Source organism: Camelus ferus, chromosome 1 (assembly GCF_009834535.1).
Source record: "Camelus ferus isolate YT-003-E chromosome 1, BCGSAC_Cfer_1.0, whole genome shotgun sequence".
In the NCBI taxonomy this organism is placed as follows: domain Eukaryota; kingdom Metazoa; phylum Chordata; class Mammalia; order Artiodactyla; family Camelidae; genus Camelus; species Camelus ferus.
The window spans coordinates 70328838-70346286 of record NC_045696.1 but is presented as its reverse complement, the minus strand read 5'-3'; the positions used below and the strand labels follow the sequence as shown (position 1 = coordinate 70346286).

Here is a 17449-nt window from a genome sequence, read left to right as displayed (position 1 = left end):
AAAAAGATCAGTGGTTTCCCAAGGGATGGGTCAGATGAACAAGAAGAGCACAGAGGATTATTAGGGCAGTGAGAAAACTTGGTATGAAATTATAATGATGCACATATGTCATTACACATTTGTCCACATCCACAGAATGTACAACACTAAAAATGAACCCCTAAGGTAAACTATGAATTTTAGATGATTATGCTGTGTCAATGCAGGTTCATCCTGGGTAGAAAAATGTACAGTTCTGATAAATGATGTTGATAATGGCAGAGGATATGTACATATGGGGGCAAAATACATGGGCAATCTCTGTATCTCCCTCTCGATTTTGCTGTAAACCTAAAATGACTCTGAGAAAATAAAGTCTTAGAAAAAAGGGATAAAAGACATTTCATCAAAGGGGATATACAAATGGCAAATAAGCACACAAATGTCAGACATTAGGTAAATGCAAATTAAAATCAAAATAAATTATCAGTATACATCTATCAGAATGACTAAAATTAAAATAACAACACCCCAGTAATGACAGGAATGTGGCGAAGAAACAGAATCACTCATACATTGCTGGCAGGAATGTAAAATGGTACAGTAACCACGGAAGAGAGTTTGGCAGTTTCTTTTAAAAACTAACTGTGCGACTAACACATGACGCAGCAACTGCACTTCTGGGCATTTATCCCAAAGAAATGTAGGCTTTTGTTCACACAGAAAACCATACACAAACGTTTACAGCAGGCTTATTTATAATAACTAAAAACTGGAAACAACCCAGATGTCCTTCAATGGGCGAACAGATCAACTGTGTCACGTGTATACCATGGAACACTACTCAGCAATAAAAAGGAATGAGCTATTGATACACACAACAACCTGGATTAATCTCCAGAGAGTTACGCTGAGTGAAAAAAGCCAATCCCCAAAGGTTACATATTGTATGATCCATTTACATAACATCTAGAAACGAGAAAATCACAGAAATAGAGTACAGATTAGTGATTGCCAGGGATTAATGAGGGGTTGGGGCCAGAGGGAAAGTGAGTGTAGCTATAAAAGGGCAACATGAGGTATCCTTGCAATGATGCAAATGTTCCTGAATTTCTCTGTATCAGTGTCAGTTCCCTGGCTGTGATATCATACTACAGTTCTGCATGATGCTACCACTGGGAAACTGGGCGCAGAACACGTGAGATCTCTGCATTATCTCTCACAACTGCATGTGAATCTACAAATTATCTCAATATAAAAAGTTTAATTTAAAAAGGGTGAAAAAATATACCAGAAATTGATTCGAATCAGAAATAAATGAACCTAACTGACAACATACCCACACAGAAAAAAAAAGTAATGCAAGAAGCCAGGATATATTCTAAAAATCAAAACAAGTAAAGAATCCTGAACTTCAGCCATCAATTTCTTCTTGTTAGTGGTACTAATATAATAATTGCTAAACTATCCTGTGTGTAGCTGAGGATAGAAGAAATGAGTAAATATTATGATATACTGGAAACCAGGGCTTTGACTCACAGAGAAGGGAGGTACAAATATGGAATGGGGAAAGGTGAACGACACGCGGACGGACACGGATGGACAGATGGAGACACACACACACACATACACATACAACCTAGATCTGTCCACTGAAAGTAACATGCAGTAACATCCCAGTAAAAATAAGCACACTAAAAGCCCAGATAATGGTTTCCATATCATTCTTCACTAAAAGGAACCTAGGCTACTTGGGAAAATAACTGATTCCTGTTCTGGGGTGAGGAAATTACTAGGTAAGCCTAGAACAGCCTGTTGTTCAGAAAAGCAGTGCAGTGCTCAAAAAATGGTAGTGACATAACAAAAGGTCACAGGAGCCAGTTTGAAGGGGCTCTCGTTGGCCAAATTAAAGATAATTTGGGCATCCAAAAAATGATACTTGATTTTAACAAATTAAAAAGAATCAAGTTGTCTGGTAACACCTAAAAAATAAGGATATAGACAAGACAAACCCATCTTTAATAAGAATGCCACCAAATGGTTGGAATGGCAGAAAATCACCATTTTGCAACTACCAATGAATAAGTGATTCACACAAGAAACTTCAGTAAATACTAAAATCATTGGGTTAAAGTTTGCTGGGGAATAGGATGTTCACTCAGTGTCATAATATCACTCCACAGATTATTCTTAAAAAGTGATAAAAATAATTTTAAAAGATAAATAACAAAGGGGAAACAATATTTTTATAATGGACAGACTTGGCAGGTATCACCTGAGCACTAGCACCAGTGGAACAAACTGACCTATCTCCTCATCACGAGGCTATAAGTAGGATATAATATCACCTAGGTAATAACTAGACAAAAATATTTAACCTAAATCTAATTAGGCAAATTCAAAATATGGGGGATGCCAGAGGCAGTTAAGCCGGACTCTTGAAAAATTTCAGTATCATCTAAAAAAAGTGTGATTATTCTAGAATGATTAAAGGAGACTAAACTGATACAATAATGAAATGTGATGTATGAATCTTTTTTCCTACTCATTTATTTCACTTGTTAAACCACTTCACTGAGGTATGATCAACAAAGAAAAAAGCTGTACAGATTTAATGTATTAAATGTGGTAAGTTTGGAGATATGTATACACCCGTGAAACTATCACCACCATCTGTGACATTAAAATATCCATGTGATGTGTGAATCTTGATTGGATCCTGAATTGAAAAAAAAGTCAACTCAAAAAGTCTTTTGACAATCAAGGAAACTGTACATTATATGGCACTGCTGAATAAGTGCTATTATCTTAGGCGTGATTAGTATTACGGTTATATAGGAAAATGTCCTCATTCTCGAGAGGTATGCTGAAATATTTGGGTGAAATGTCATCATGCATTTTTAAATGGTTTAGAAAAAAAGTACATGTGTGTGTGTGTGTGTGTGTGTGTGTGTAGACAGAAAGATAAAGCAAATGAGCCTAACAGAATATTCCACAATTATACCAAATTATTACACTCTTAGTGTTTTTATTCCACTAAAGGTCTGTTAAAATGAGATACAGAGGAAGAAACACATTCTATATTACACCAAGAATCTAGTTTTAAATGGACAAATAAGCAGCAGGGAGGGAAAAGACTCTGTCCTGAACAGACTGCTTCAGGGCATTGTGCAGGCACAGCCGGAGGGATCTATTATACATTGTTGGTGCTCTAGATATTGCACATTCTGGGCAGCGGGCTTATAGAATATTGATAAATATCTGGATATTCAATAACAAACTAACAATAAGAACAGGAGAAACACAAACCAAAAATCCTGTGAAGTTGAGAAAAGTAATTTGCAAAAACTACAATTCAGTCTACTTTGTCTGCCATTCCAGCAGCCAGGACTTCCCTACTAACTAGCACTGTTTCCATTTTTCTAAGCAAAATCAGTATTCCAAATGATATCTAAATATCACTACAGAATCATGACAAGACTTTTGGATAATTAAAGCTAAATATGTGCACTTTCACATTAACAATTTTATAATAGCCTGATCCTCTGAAATCCATGTTTGACATAATATGACAGTTATCTATTAATTGGTATATCTGATTAACCAGAACTATCCATTGCTTAATAATAGTGGAAAATAGGATGCAGTAGGGGAGTGGGAAGAATACAAGATTCCATGACAAAAAGTAGATAATCATCACAAAGTTATTATTATAAAACAGACCCTTCGACAATGAGGGCAACTGAAAAACTCAACAATTTCTAAATGTCATGATACTAAAAATGAGTATCTTTATCATCTTCGTTGTATTTAATTGAACAAATGAGTATGGTTACAAAGTGAATTCCAGAATAATCAGGACATTCGCAGAAGGGGAAACAGTTGGAGTTGGGGATTGTGACAATCATCACACTATGGGGCCAGTTAAAAATGATGAAACTGAAAGACAGAAATTAAGTAACTTCCCCAAAACCACATTAGTAGTGGGCAGAGCCAGGATTCAAACACGAAGTCCAATTCCAGAGCCTGCCCTCAGGGATGACGACACTACCCAGTACTTCCACTGTTTGTTCTGAGGAGGGCTTGATGCTGAACACCTGCAATAAGTACTTTGCTTATGTCATTTAATCTTCCCAACAATCCTGTGAAGTAGGATTTTTATTCCTATTTTTCAGAAGAGAACACTGAAGCTGAGAGAGCCTGAGTAACCTGTCCAAAGTCACACGGCCAGTGAACAGAAGAACCAGGACTCAGCCCAGGTGGGTCTGACTCCACAGCCCTTGTCCTTCCTACAACTACACTCTGCCTTCCACATTGGATGTACAAACCAATCCTTATTTTTCAAGAAAACACATTTTCTACTAGACAACTTTTAGTTGTTAAACATATGTTCCTGTATTTGTTTGTAATTAATAGCTCTTAACTTCTCTGAAAATATTCTCTCTTGTAAATTAATGAGATTCCACAATGTGTGAGAACAAACTTAAATAAAGTGAGGGTGTTGTAATGTGGGAAATTATCATAGCAAGGCCCTCAAAAGCTGTTTGGTTCAAAACCCTAAGTTCAACAGGCTCAGAAGCCAGTAATAAATAATGCTATGTAAACTAACTGAAAGAGGGAATGCATCAGTTAGGGATCAGGTGAGGATACAACATGACTGAAGCTGTGTATTATACAAAGATGTTATTAAATGTTTTTTAAAAGCATAGTTTTACAGAGTTTGCAACCACTCAAAAAAATTCATATTGTAAATAACTGCCCTTTCCTTAAAATCTGAAAGCATTCCCATTTTACTTATTTATTTAAATCCTCCTTGTTCCAAAAAGAATTTAAAATAACTAAAATCATCTTCACTGTACCCTGAGCGGAACCAAGAAACCCAGAGCCCTGGTTGCCAGCCAAGTTGGTGAGATTCTGATGAATATGGATCACACGTGGCCAGGGCTACTAAGCGTGACCTCCGGCAAGTTTCCTAACATGAAAAATGAGGGTAATAGTAGTACCTACCTCACAAGGTTGTGGTGAGGTGTGAATGACCTAACATATGCAGAAAGACTACAACCGTGCCTGCATATAAGCAACAGGTGTGTTATCTGTTACCCTGAAGTTGATGTGTGTCCATGATTGAAGCACCACTTGGATGGAAAACACCTATCAGCTTTCTCTACCTCTGGAAAAGCTGTGAGGAAACTCACTCAGAACTTGATTTCACCTTTGCACTCTTAACACCTGTATCCTCTTCCTTCAACGACCAGACGCGGTAAGAACCCTCATGCTTCAAAAAAGCTTCAGCTGACTCCTCCATCTAACCAAACTACGACTGCTGTTTTTGCTAGTTTTCACTGTCATATATCTTAAATGTATTTTCTATGGCTACTGCTATTGATATGACTGAGGTGTCCCTTAGGAAAACCAGCTGGCATTACCCTGGGGGAAGTCAGAACTTGATTTTCGGGGTTATGTAGAAGCAGGAAAATAGAACAAATAGAATAATGCAAAAACCACAATGCAAATACACTAACTAGTATAGGTCTTGACAGTTATATCCTCTAATCAACTCCTTTCCCTATAGGAAATCTATAAATAGGAAGCCAAATCATAACCAAACATTTGCTGGGATAGTCCAGTCACAGGGATCAGACGTTTAAGCCTCTAGGCAATATACCACCTTCTCTCAACAGTCCTGAAAAAAACACGTCCATATTCTGCCTTTCCAACTCCCGTTTTTCTCTAACTCCATGCCACCCATCCACCTTCTGCTGTAACAGTCTTTCCTTAGATATGTTAGTATTATCTATTAGATTACATCAAGTCCCACTCTTCCTGCTTTTAACCTGAAAGAGACATCTTTTAAGATGTCTTCTGCAGAAAACTGAACTATTACATGATTTTATTAAGCCAATAAAGCTGAGTTCTGTTGGTGTTACCTACATCATACAATGCACACTCTCCACCCCCAACCACCTCTGACATTTCTAATCACTTTCTCTTTGATAACTCTTAACTTGGAATACATCCCGCGACCTCTTTACAGTCCCCATTCTTCTGCATTTCACTAGGGCAATTGATAACAATTGGCTACCTATTTCTTAAAAATTTTCCCCATCACTGGCTTTACCAGGTCCAAAAAAAACAAAACTCTCGATTTTTGCTCATTAACTTTAAATAGCTCTATAGTACCTATGGTGGTTAAGAGTCCAGGTCCTAGAATCAGGACAGACCTGGATCCAAATCCAGGCTCTACTCATTACTAATCATGTGCCCACGGAAAAGTTACTCAACTTCTTTAAGACTTTTTCCTGACTACAGAATGGACATAATGATGTAATTGGCTACTAAGTGCATAGCATAATAAGCTTACTCTGGCACAAAGTAATCACTCAATAAATATTGACTATTATCTCTGTGTCCTAATTCTCAGCTCCTGGCATTCTATTCTTCTCTTTCTACCTTGAAGAATTCATTGTCTCAAATAGCTTTGACTAATGCTGCAATTAAGTATATTCCTGAAGTCACTGCAGGACTAAATCTTTCACCCTCTTCTTCAGTAATAAAGAAAATCACTATTGCTAGATTTCACCAATATCTAAGAAACAACCTGCTAAATACTGATTTCATCTTCATACTTTCTTAAAACACTCATTTCCCTTGGCCTCTGCAATACCATACTTTCCAGATTTTTCTTCTCTGTACATTTCTTCTTAGACTCTACCGCCAGCTCATCCTCCTGTAACCAGACTGTAAATGTTAGCATTCTAAAGGGAAAGCCTAATGGTCTTCTCCATTTCTCACACTATAGTTTCTCCCTTGGCAATCTCATGCTTTATCATGGCTACAACTGCAATCTAAAAGTAAGAAATGACTTCTTTATTGTCCCTAATGTAGCCTTCTCCAAGTTCTAGATCCCCTATATCCAACTGCCTACTGACATCACCATGCAATGACAAGGCAGTTTATACTCAACAGATTCAAAACTAGATTCATGGTCTTTGTGGATTCATCATCCATGATCAACCGAACCTAGTTCTTCTCCAGTATTTTGTTGTTGTTAGTGAAAGAATGGCATCACCATCCACCCAGGCTTCATAAGGCAGAATTCTACAAGTTATCCTTTATAACCTTCCTCTTCCTCCCCTCCAAATCTAATCTATTCCAATTTCCATTATATGGATATTGCTGCATGAATTTCAACCTATTTTTTACACTAATACCAAAATAATCTCCCTTGCTGATTTCATTTCCTTATTACCCATGTTTTCACTACAATGTCAAAGTCTCTATCGACTGAAACTTCCCCACCTTTCCTGCTCATCCCTCCCTAACATCTCAACAACCAAATTGCTTGCTCCTTCTAAATATCCTATTTCAGCCACAAAAAAATCTACTTTACACTATCTGCATACAATTTATTCTTTCCCATTCCTCTTCCCTAGCCAAGCCATGTCTTTTTTACTCTCAAAAGTCCTCCTGAAATCCTTTATTCATTAATTCAACCCAATATCACTCCTTATTAGGAAAAAAAATTAAGTCACAGATTCATGGTCATAGTTTATTCAGCCCAATAATCTATCTTTGACAAAGACACCAACAGAACATATATAGTTTTCCTCCCATAGTCCTCAAAATCAGTTATTACCTAAATATACTAATTATTTCCTTTACATCAAGCACTGCATCTGCCAATATACACATATATTACATGTCTTTTATGAACAGGTATCTATTTGCAGCCTTTACTACTTTATAAGGTTATAAATTTCACAAGTTTAACATCAACCATATAAAGTTGAACTTCTTTTATTTGTTCTGAATGTCCTCTCTCAAGCATCTGAAGATAGTCCTCCTATTTTAGCATTTTGATTTGGTGAACAAGCTGATAGTTTTTTCACCCATATCATTTGTGATTTTAAAGGAATACAAAAATAAATACAGCATTAATTACGCCCTTACACTCTGCTTACGGGGCATGACCCAGCTGTATTCGTATTTGTATTCCTAATCTCCATAATAATGTCTCATAAAGAGAAGTGCTCAAAACATGTTCAACAAAATTAAAGGAATTCTACTTAGGACTGACATGTTCATGAATACTCCAGAAGTAGAATTTCTCAAATATGTTAACTCTGCCTCTGTTCAAGAAAAATGATATTTGGGCTTAAAAAAGTAAAAAGAATTGATGTGCAGTATAGGTGAGAGGCTGTAATAGAGCACCTTGCTGCTCTAAGTGAACTGAAGCGCCACTTGGATGTGGTCACTGAACCACTGCCAGCTGAGGAAGCATGGAGACCAGAGGGCTGCCAAAGACTGGAAAAAAGAAAATAAATGTAGGTCTGATTTTAAAAAAAAGAATGAAAGAAAGAACTGCCAACAACAATCCAGTATACTCAATGCCAATCCTTTTCTACATTCAGATTATTTATTTGAAAGCAGCTTCTAATCACTTAGAAAAGAAAGCAGTAAGCATTTGTGGAACCAACCTGAGTTATACCAGACTAATCTATTTTCTTTCTTTTTAAAGAGAGTATGTTTATAGATAGATCACACATCAAAAAGATGTAAAAATAGTATGTTAGCAGAATTTCAACAAAATATTCAACCAGGTTCTACTATACTTGTATGTATAAGATAAACATAAGATGGATAACAGTACAGTTAGGTGGTGAAATAAATATTTAATGACCATAACAATAAATGCTCATTAATGAATTGCTATCAACCTGCAGAGCAGTTTAGGACTCGATCTGTGGCCTTCTCCTGTTTCCAATTTTATCAATAGGGAAATAGGAAAATAGATCTAAGGGATCAATCAGTCCCCATGTCCAAATATTTAACTGTGAGATGGGCAAGCACTGTAACCTATGCCACATATGTAAAACAAACACACAAACAAAAAAGAGGCTTAATGGCTTTAGTTGACAGCACGCTTAGTTCAATCTGTCAGCAACAAGCTCAATATGATGTGGAAATCAGAAAAACTAATGTGATGCTAGCTGCAGCAGTAGTTGTATATCATCATGGGAGACAGCAGTCCTCCTTAACTCTAGACAGATCAGACAACTCAGATATTATGCACCCTCCTAGGGGTCACCAACTTCAAAGGATCAAAACCATATTGGTACGTGTTCAGAAAAGAACCAGGAGGCTTAGGAGCCTGAATACCATAAAAGGAAAGGCAGAAGGAAATACAGATTTATAAATAGAACAAAACAATGTCTTGAGAGAAAAATGATGGCTACTTTCATTCAGTCATTCAATGAACATAAATTTCAAACCTACTTCAGGCCAGACATTGTGACAGTGCCTGAGAATACAGGAAGAAGATAATCTATGCCTGTGAGAAATTCAACTGTATATGTGAAGAGTTAAAACAGCCACGATCTAAAAAAGGATTAGATCGTTCTATATGATTTCATAAGGTAGAAATAGGACCAGTGGAAAGAAGTTCTAAAGTCACTGATTTCAGCTCCATATAAGGAAGAGCATTTTAAGAGTCAAAGCTGTCTAATGAAGGAAGAAGCTGCCTGAGAAGACTGCAAAGTTCCCATCAGTAATGGTGTACTTAGAGGGGAGACTGCTGAAATAAGACAGGCACTGAACTGGATCATCGTTCCTCAACTTCTATGCTACAATTTTTTCTATACTTCCCCAGGCAATGGACTCTTACCAAATTCACCCTACTTGTGTATTTCAGTATCACAGGTTTCCCATAGTTGTTCCTTCTAACTTTGTACTCTGTCCCCTACTGAAGCAATGCCATATAATCGGGAATGGATTTGAAAGCAATACGAATAATGAGATATAGAAAGAAACTGATCCATCAGCACACAGAATGCAAAAAATCAATACTGTCCGATGCGCCTTGTATTTGTAAAGAAAATGTAAGAAGTCTCTATTCCTGAAGTCATAAATTCAATTTAAAATATCCTATTATGCTCAATTAATGTAAATAGGGATCTGTTAAGCACTGCATGTCTTGTTGGGAGCCATTTTTTGTAACCAACAAGGAAAAAATAATTTTAATTTAAGATCACTTTGAGAATTTGTGTCCTAAATAAGCACTCCAAAACCCTCTATTATAAGGTTATGTGGAAACTAACTTTAGGATATATTTCTAAAAAGAAATAATTCATCAGATAGAGGAGGCCAAATACCATGAACTAACCAAATCGTGAAATTCTAATTAAATGGCTAAAGTTATATCCATTTTTTAAAAATTACAGGCAGGATAAACATAGAGAAAAGGTCTAGACCATTTAGTTCCATAAATTGGTTTAAAATTATTTAAGCTTACCTTCGCTCATTTTATTTTGTAATTTTAAAAGTCTCATACATTGGTTCTATATGCTGCAGCTGGGTATTTAAGGAGTTCACCCTTCCAAACTGTTAAAATTAACTTCTTGGAAGGAGTCCCTCACACTTCAGCGCTTTCTCAATCTGGATACAAGAAATGGGCTACAATTCGATTTCCAAGGGCTCTTTCTTTTAAAGAGCAGCTCAGAAAGACCAAGTGAGAAAGAAAGAGGCGCAGCTTTTAACCACCAGCCCTGAAAAAAGGGCTTCCCCTCGGTTGTCGTCAACTCTGACGGCTGTCTACCATTTCCCAACACACTGCCTGGTCGTTTCGGTTGAAAAAGAAAAAAGATACATTCCAGTTTTCCTGGGACGGTAGATCCCCTTTTGTAGAAGTGGCTAAAGCTAGGCTCCCCACGGATTTCAGCTCGTTGCCAAGGCAGCGCCAGCCCGTCGTCCGGCGCGAGGGCAGTTCCCGCCGCTCGGAGCCCAGGACAGCCCCGGCCTGCGGCAGAGAATCCCCGGCCCAGCCTGGAGTCCCCCAGGCCGCAGAGTCCCGGCCTCGACCCCAGAGAGCCCCGCGGACGCCCCGGGACCGTAGCGGAAGGTAGGGAGACGCGGCTCGACTTACAGTGACACCATCCTAGGTGACAGCACCAGTGCAGCTTGAAGCACTTGCCATGGCTGTGCGTGGCACAGATGGAGAGCCCGTCGCACGGCTGGAAGTCGGGTCTCCGAGCGGCGCAACTCCGCGCCAGGGCCTGAGCCTCGTCCACTTTCTCGCTCTTCCAACCGCGCTCGGGCGCCGGCGCCGCGGCCGCACTCATTTCCTCTCCCTCCGCGGAGCCGAAACCGGGAGCTCGGGACAAGCGACGTCTGGGCGGGCAGGAAGCCGAGCTGGCTGCGGACGCGGGAGGGCGCGGCGCGGGACGGGAGTCACGCCAGCGCGTGGCGATGGCGGTGGCGGAGGCGGTGGCGGCAGGAGCGCGGCGGTTCCAAGATCGAAGAGGAGCCGCCCCGGGCGCTGCGACCGAAGGCTGCGCTTGCCACCGCCTCCCTCCCTCCCTCCGCCGCGGCGCGCGCCGCTCCCCGAGCACACGCACGCGCACACGCGCGCACCGGCCCGAGCAGACGCCACGCGTCCCTCCGCCGGCCCCGCCTCCTCACACGCGCCCGGCGGGGAAACGCGGTCGTCGGTGTCCTCCCCCTCACTCAGTCAGTCCCCGGAGACTGACCCCGATCGACGGAGGGCCCTTATGAACACACATCCGCCTCGGCGGCTCGGTTTTCACGTGCACGCCAGCTTACACGCACACTTCCCACACACAGTCCCCTCCAACACACATGTCCACACGAGAGCTGTGCACACTGAGGAAACGCCCGCCCGGACGTCCAGTGGGCTGGTCCCTATGCATCTGCGAGTGAGATTTTTCTCACATGCACAGTCTCTCCCCATACGCGGCCCACAGGGCCGCATACGCGCCCCCCAGAGTGTCTGGCCATGCAGGCCCCGGGGCGCGCAAACGTGCACACACGCGTGTTACCCCGGGGCTGCCTCCAGCTCCCAGCGCGGCCCCTGGGGCGCACATCCCGGCTCTGCTGAAGGCAGCCAGATCTGCGTGGCCCGGTGGTTACCACCACCACCAGTGGTCTCTGTCTCGCCTGGGCTGCAGCCCCGCCTTGCTGAGCGGGAGGTGGGGGGGCGTAGAGGAGGGGAGAAAGTAACCCAGATGGGTGCTGGGGGTGGGGGAGGTGTGTGTGAAATATTCGTGTGATGCAGGGGAATGGTATGTGGAATGTGTGTGTGTGTGTAGTTTGCTGTGTATGTGATGTGTGAGTGTGTATACTTGTTATGTGGAGTAGGTGTGGTGGGTATGTGTTTACAGTTGAATATACTGTTAAGTATGCACACGGTACATGTGTGGTATGTGTGATGTGTTTGTGGACTATGTGATCTGAGGTGTGTGTTTACGTGTATGTGGTATGGATGCATATGAACAATGTGCAGTGAGTGGTGTGTTTATGTGCGGTCGGGTATATGTGCTGTGTGTGGTATGTGTAGCTGAGTTTGTGTGTGTATCCACGTGTACGTAGGGTGTGGTGGGCATGGTTGTTATATAGCATGTGTGTATGTGTGTGTGGTATGTGTGTGGTATGTGTGTGGCAGTGTGGTACATGTGACTGGCATGCCGAGAGTGTGTGCATGGTGTATATGGGTGGAGTTGGGTGTGTGTGGTACATGTGGGTGTGGACACACACACAGGACTCTTGTTTTCCGTGGAGTCCTTGTGTGCCTTTGTGTGTTAATGCCTGCCCTGGCCAACATGTGTGCCCTGGTGGCGGCTGCAGCTCTCCTACCCAATCAGCTTGCCTTCTTCCCTCCTGGGGACAAGTTACTCCAAATAGATTTTCCATGCCAGGCTCAGCTGTTGAGAACCCACCGCAGGCAGGGTTCAGTGAAGAGAAAACAAACCATTTGTTCCCAGGGAGCATGGCTGGGAATTAGTGTTTCCCTGCAACAAGGCCAGAACCCAGCCTTGAACACAGAAAAGGAGGGGACCTCCTCTTACTATTTGCCAAACGTTTTTCAGAGCGGAGGAAAATGCCTGCAATTGTCAAGGTTCAGGGAACAACAACAAAGCCTTTCAGCACAAATGCTGTGGGGGAACATGTTTATGCCCTGGTCCACTTTCTCTGTTACTTTATTCCTTTCCTGCCTTGCAATGACAAGGAGACTCATCATGGTTTTCAAATAACCAAATTCATCTCCAAGCTCTGAAAATCCTTGCTACCATAAGCAATCATCCGTTTTATTTAAACTTGGCTTAAGAAGGGAAATGTAACTTGCATATATATGACTCTAGTGAAGTCTTCATTTATAAGGATTTGAAGAGACTCAATTTGGTGGCAAAGGTATTTTCAAGAGAGGTCTGAATCGAAGTCTCAAAATATGGTCCCCCTCCCATAACCTAACATTGAAACAGTTAAAAACATGAAGCATCATGTCTTCAGCTTCAGCCCAGGCATACTGCTCCCCCCTCAAAAAAGTCCCAAGGAAGTACATCCCTGGCTCATGAAATTTATCCATCCCTGTTGTTCATTTCACAGCCTGACCCACCTCAGAATAACATGAATAAAAGGAAGAGAAAACTTAAAGAAATCCATAATCCATTATTGCTGTAGCAAGCCAAACCAGAATTTTTCAAACAAAAGAGGATTCCCATCTCTCCTACCCTATTTTCCTCCTTCTCCAACCCATAAACTCACTCCAATACTGTCTGTGTTATATAAGGTCTTCTGACACAGAATTCTTTCAGTATTTTAGTAACTGATATTTGAACAGAATCCTTCCACTGGTTTTTACTCTAGGGGTTATAAAATTCTAATATATATGAAACCATGTCATGTTATAAGATTCTACTATATATGAAACCATGCCATCTTAACTAGTGAAAAATGAGCACGAGAAATAACATGATACAGGAGGAAAGGTAAATTACCCAAATACCCTCTTTATGTTAGCCATATGATTTGAAGCTGAGAAGACTTTACATTTTCTATAACATAAAACTCATTCCATTCCCTTGCCCTAAAGATGTTATTAACCTCTATTGTCTGTAATGGAAGCAGGAGGTAAATGTACTGTGACCTCTCAAACCATATACACACAGCCTTCAGGATGTGTTGTTGGGATGCAAGTTTTTAAAGTTTTATTATGGAAAATGAAACATATACAAAAGTAGAGAGACCAGTATAATGAACCCGCATGCATCCACCACCTGGTTTCAACAATTAGTAACTTGGAAAAATCTTGTTTCATTCATAGCTCTGCCCACTCATGACACTTACCCTGCTACTGGATTATTTTGAAATGGATTCCCAGACATCATATAATTTCATCCATAAATATTTTAACAACTATCTCTAAATGAACTTAAAAAAAAACCCATAATCCACAATACTATTATCACATATCAGGGTACAGTATGACCATAAATATGAACTTGTTCTATAGCTGCTGACCACCTGTCCAGCTCCCCTTTAAGAATGCCGTTCCCAGTGTCTGCAATTTTCCTCTTTCCCACCTCCTTCTCTTTTGCCTACCTCTTCGGTTTATCTGCCATTTTCTCCAGTTTTCTCTGACCAACCCAAACTAAGTTATATACACACTTCCTTCATATCACTTAATTTTAAACAATTAAAGAAGGAATTATTGAACTCATCCCCAACCTCCCCTGCTACAAAGCGCAGGCTCCTTGAGGGCAGAAACATGGTCTCTCTCTGTCTTGTTCACCATATTGTTCCCAACATGTAACACAGAGAATAAATCACTGTTGAGGTAGTGAAAGTTACTCCATCTCAGACTCCCAAAGGCTGGAAAAAGTCCATTTGTGATAAGTTGTTTATAAATATGTGTGAATAATTCCTATAATTACTTTTCCTGTAACCACACCCCTGAATATTCCCCTTCCACACAGACTCTGAGGTTAGTTATGTGTATTAGTTATCTACTGCTACATAACAAATCACTCCCAAATTAACACAGCAGTTTCTGTGGGTCAGGATCCCAGGCATGACTTAGCCAGGTCCCCTCCTTACAAAGTCTCATACGGCTGCCATGATGGTATGGGCCAGAGCTGCATTTGCACCTAAAGTGTCAACTGAGGAAAGGTCTGCTTCCAAGCTTACTCACTGACTGTTGGCAGGATTCGTTTCCTTAAAGAACTGTTGGGCTGAGGGTCTCAGTTCCTCATTGGTTGCTCATTGGAGGGTACCCTTAGTTCCTTGCCACCTGGGTCTCTCCATAGGGCAGCTTGCTTCACCAGAACAAGCATGTAAAAAGTCTTTCATAACCTAATCTCAGAAGTGATAGCCCATCATTCTTACCATATTCTATTCATGAGAAGTAAGTCACTAGGTCCAGCCCTCACAGAACGGGAGGAGATTACACATAGACATGAATATCAGGAGGCGGGAATCACTAGGAGCTACTTCAGAAGCTGCATAGCATGTCATGCGATTTGCTTTAGCCAATAGGAGAATAGCAAACACGACACAGCAAAGATTTCCCCAAAAAACATGCTCATTGGGACTTGCCTTTTCTTTCTCTGCTTGGAACTGTGAGACCAACAAGTGTACAAGCCTGAGCAAGCCTGCTAGAGGATGAAATGCCTTGTTGGGGAGAATGGAGGTGCCCCCAGTAGACAATCCCCCACCGATGGTCTACTAACCACTAGAACTATCAGTGAGGCTATACTAGATCATCCTAGTGCCACCAGCTGATCACAGAAGCATGAGAAAGTCTGGTCAAGCTCTGCTGAGCCAGTCCTGACCAGAACAGCCACAATGACACACTACAGAATCAGGAGCTACATAAAATAGCTGTTTTAAGCTGCTAAATTCTGGGTAGTTTCTTATAGAGTGAAAACTAACTGATACACCCACAACTCTCATGGTGTAGGCAAAGTAATTGAGGATTCAAAAGGCTAAGTGACTCGCTTAGTGTCACAGTGCAGCAGGCACACTGAGAAAAGTTCTCTAGGACCGGACGTCAGAACGCTGCAGATGGTTCAAGCCTAAACTCTGCTGTTTTCTGGCGGGAGGCCTGCACAAATCCCTTAAGCTTCCTGGGCTTCAGTTTCTTTATCAGTAGAACAAAAAGAAGGTTTTTTCAGAACCTCTCTTACCACTCAAAAGTATGACTTGTCCACTTGGTTTTAGATCGAGCGAGGGTTACAATCCTTTTGGTTCAGATGTCATTTGTGAAGAGTCAGTTATTCCCTTCCCATTTAATTGCTCATATTTGTCTAATACTAATATAAGTGTTGTCTATGCACACCAACTATTCTGAACACTTTGATAGATCGAGTCATTATAAATCAGTTACTTTTTGGTTGCCTGATCGAACCAAGCAACTAATTCCACTGTGGTTATAAATAACCTGCTAGCAATTGGTCAATTTGTCATATTAAAGCAATTAGAATGATGAAGTGGATGGAGAAGCTTCCAAATGAGGTGCAACTAAATTAGAAGTCTTCTGTGCGGAGGGAGGATGCCTCTTTAGCATTGCTACTGTCATGATTCAGACCCTCATCATCCCTTTTGGTATAAAAGGAATAGCAGCTTTGGAATCAGAATGAAATCAAAGCTCAGCTCCACTACTATCTAGCTGAGTGATCTTGGACAAGTGATTTAGCCTAGTCTCTTAAATGAGAATTATAATTTCTACCTCATATACCTGCAATAAACACTAAATATGACAACATGTGAAGAGACTAGCACTGTATCTGGCACATTGCAGGTCCTCAGTAAATATAAGTCTTCCTCTTCCCAGAACCTCCAAATGCCCTCCACGTTTACAGACTCTCTAATCTTTACTATGCTGAGAAGAGGTCTCTAAAACATAAGTCTGATCAGAACATACCTGGCCTTAAAAACCTCTGCTGCTTCTCACTGCCTACTGAAAACAATTCAAACCTTTGTAGGCTACACAAAGCCTTCCCCGCCTCTTCTCCAGCTACCTTGCCCCAGGCCTCCAAATCTTTACCTTCCTTGGTTTTTCATTTTGTTTCTGGACATGTAATACGCTTCCTGCCTGCGTCTGTGCCTTCCCCCATTCTGTTCCTTTTGCCTTGAATTGCTGCCCCCCTTTATACATGAAGAATTTCACCTTTCCTTCACATTCCAGCTCAAATGCTACTTGAAGCCTTTTCTTAGTTCACTCCCTCCTCCACACTCAAGGACGTGCTGTGCCTCCCACTTGGTATCTCACATCGCGAGGCAGGTACTGTGTATTTCCAGTGCTTGGCATTGTAGGTACTAGAAGATACTCAAATATTTTTGAGTGGACACATTAACAGCTTTATGACTCCAAAGTCATAAATAGTATAGAAAGGCAAAACATCTGTTTTATTAAAGCCTAAGCCCCCAGAACTAGCAGATTCCTATGAAGCCTTTGAAATTAAAAGAAGCCTGGCTTAACAAACTGGCTTGTAATCTTACCGAATGTCTTACCTCTATAGGAGAGTGACCCAGGCTGCAACAACTCTAGACTCTAAGAAGTATTTTAGATGTTGTAAGAATAGAGAAATATTCGTAGCCCTTCCCTAACCTCCTGGTATTGCACCATGAAGGACAGCTTTTCTGCAAAATATCCCACTGTACCACCATGAAAGGCAAA

General features: G+C 41.0%; 1 protein-coding gene across 16 annotated transcripts in view; it reads right to left on the bottom strand.

Moving 5' to 3' along the window:
- C1H3orf70 (chromosome 1 C3orf70 homolog) overlaps positions 1-11517 on the bottom strand; it is an 81005-nt gene extending 69488 nt beyond the window's left edge. For 12 of the 16 annotated variants that reach the window (XR_004320998.1, XR_004320999.1, XR_004321017.1 and 9 more), the window contains exon 1: positions 10901-11516. Coding sequence is in view for 2 of the 16 variants with exons in the window: in XM_032482932.1 (XP_032338823.1) it covers positions 10901-11096 (196 nt within the window). In the remaining 14 variants the exon portion in view is untranslated. Of the gene's footprint in view, positions 1-10900 lie in introns of all 16 variants that reach the window. The other 4 variants (XR_004321005.1, XR_004321016.1, XM_032482932.1 and 1 more) reach the window with 3 other exon arrangements.
- Between the last annotated feature and the right edge of the window lie 5932 nt (positions 11518-17449).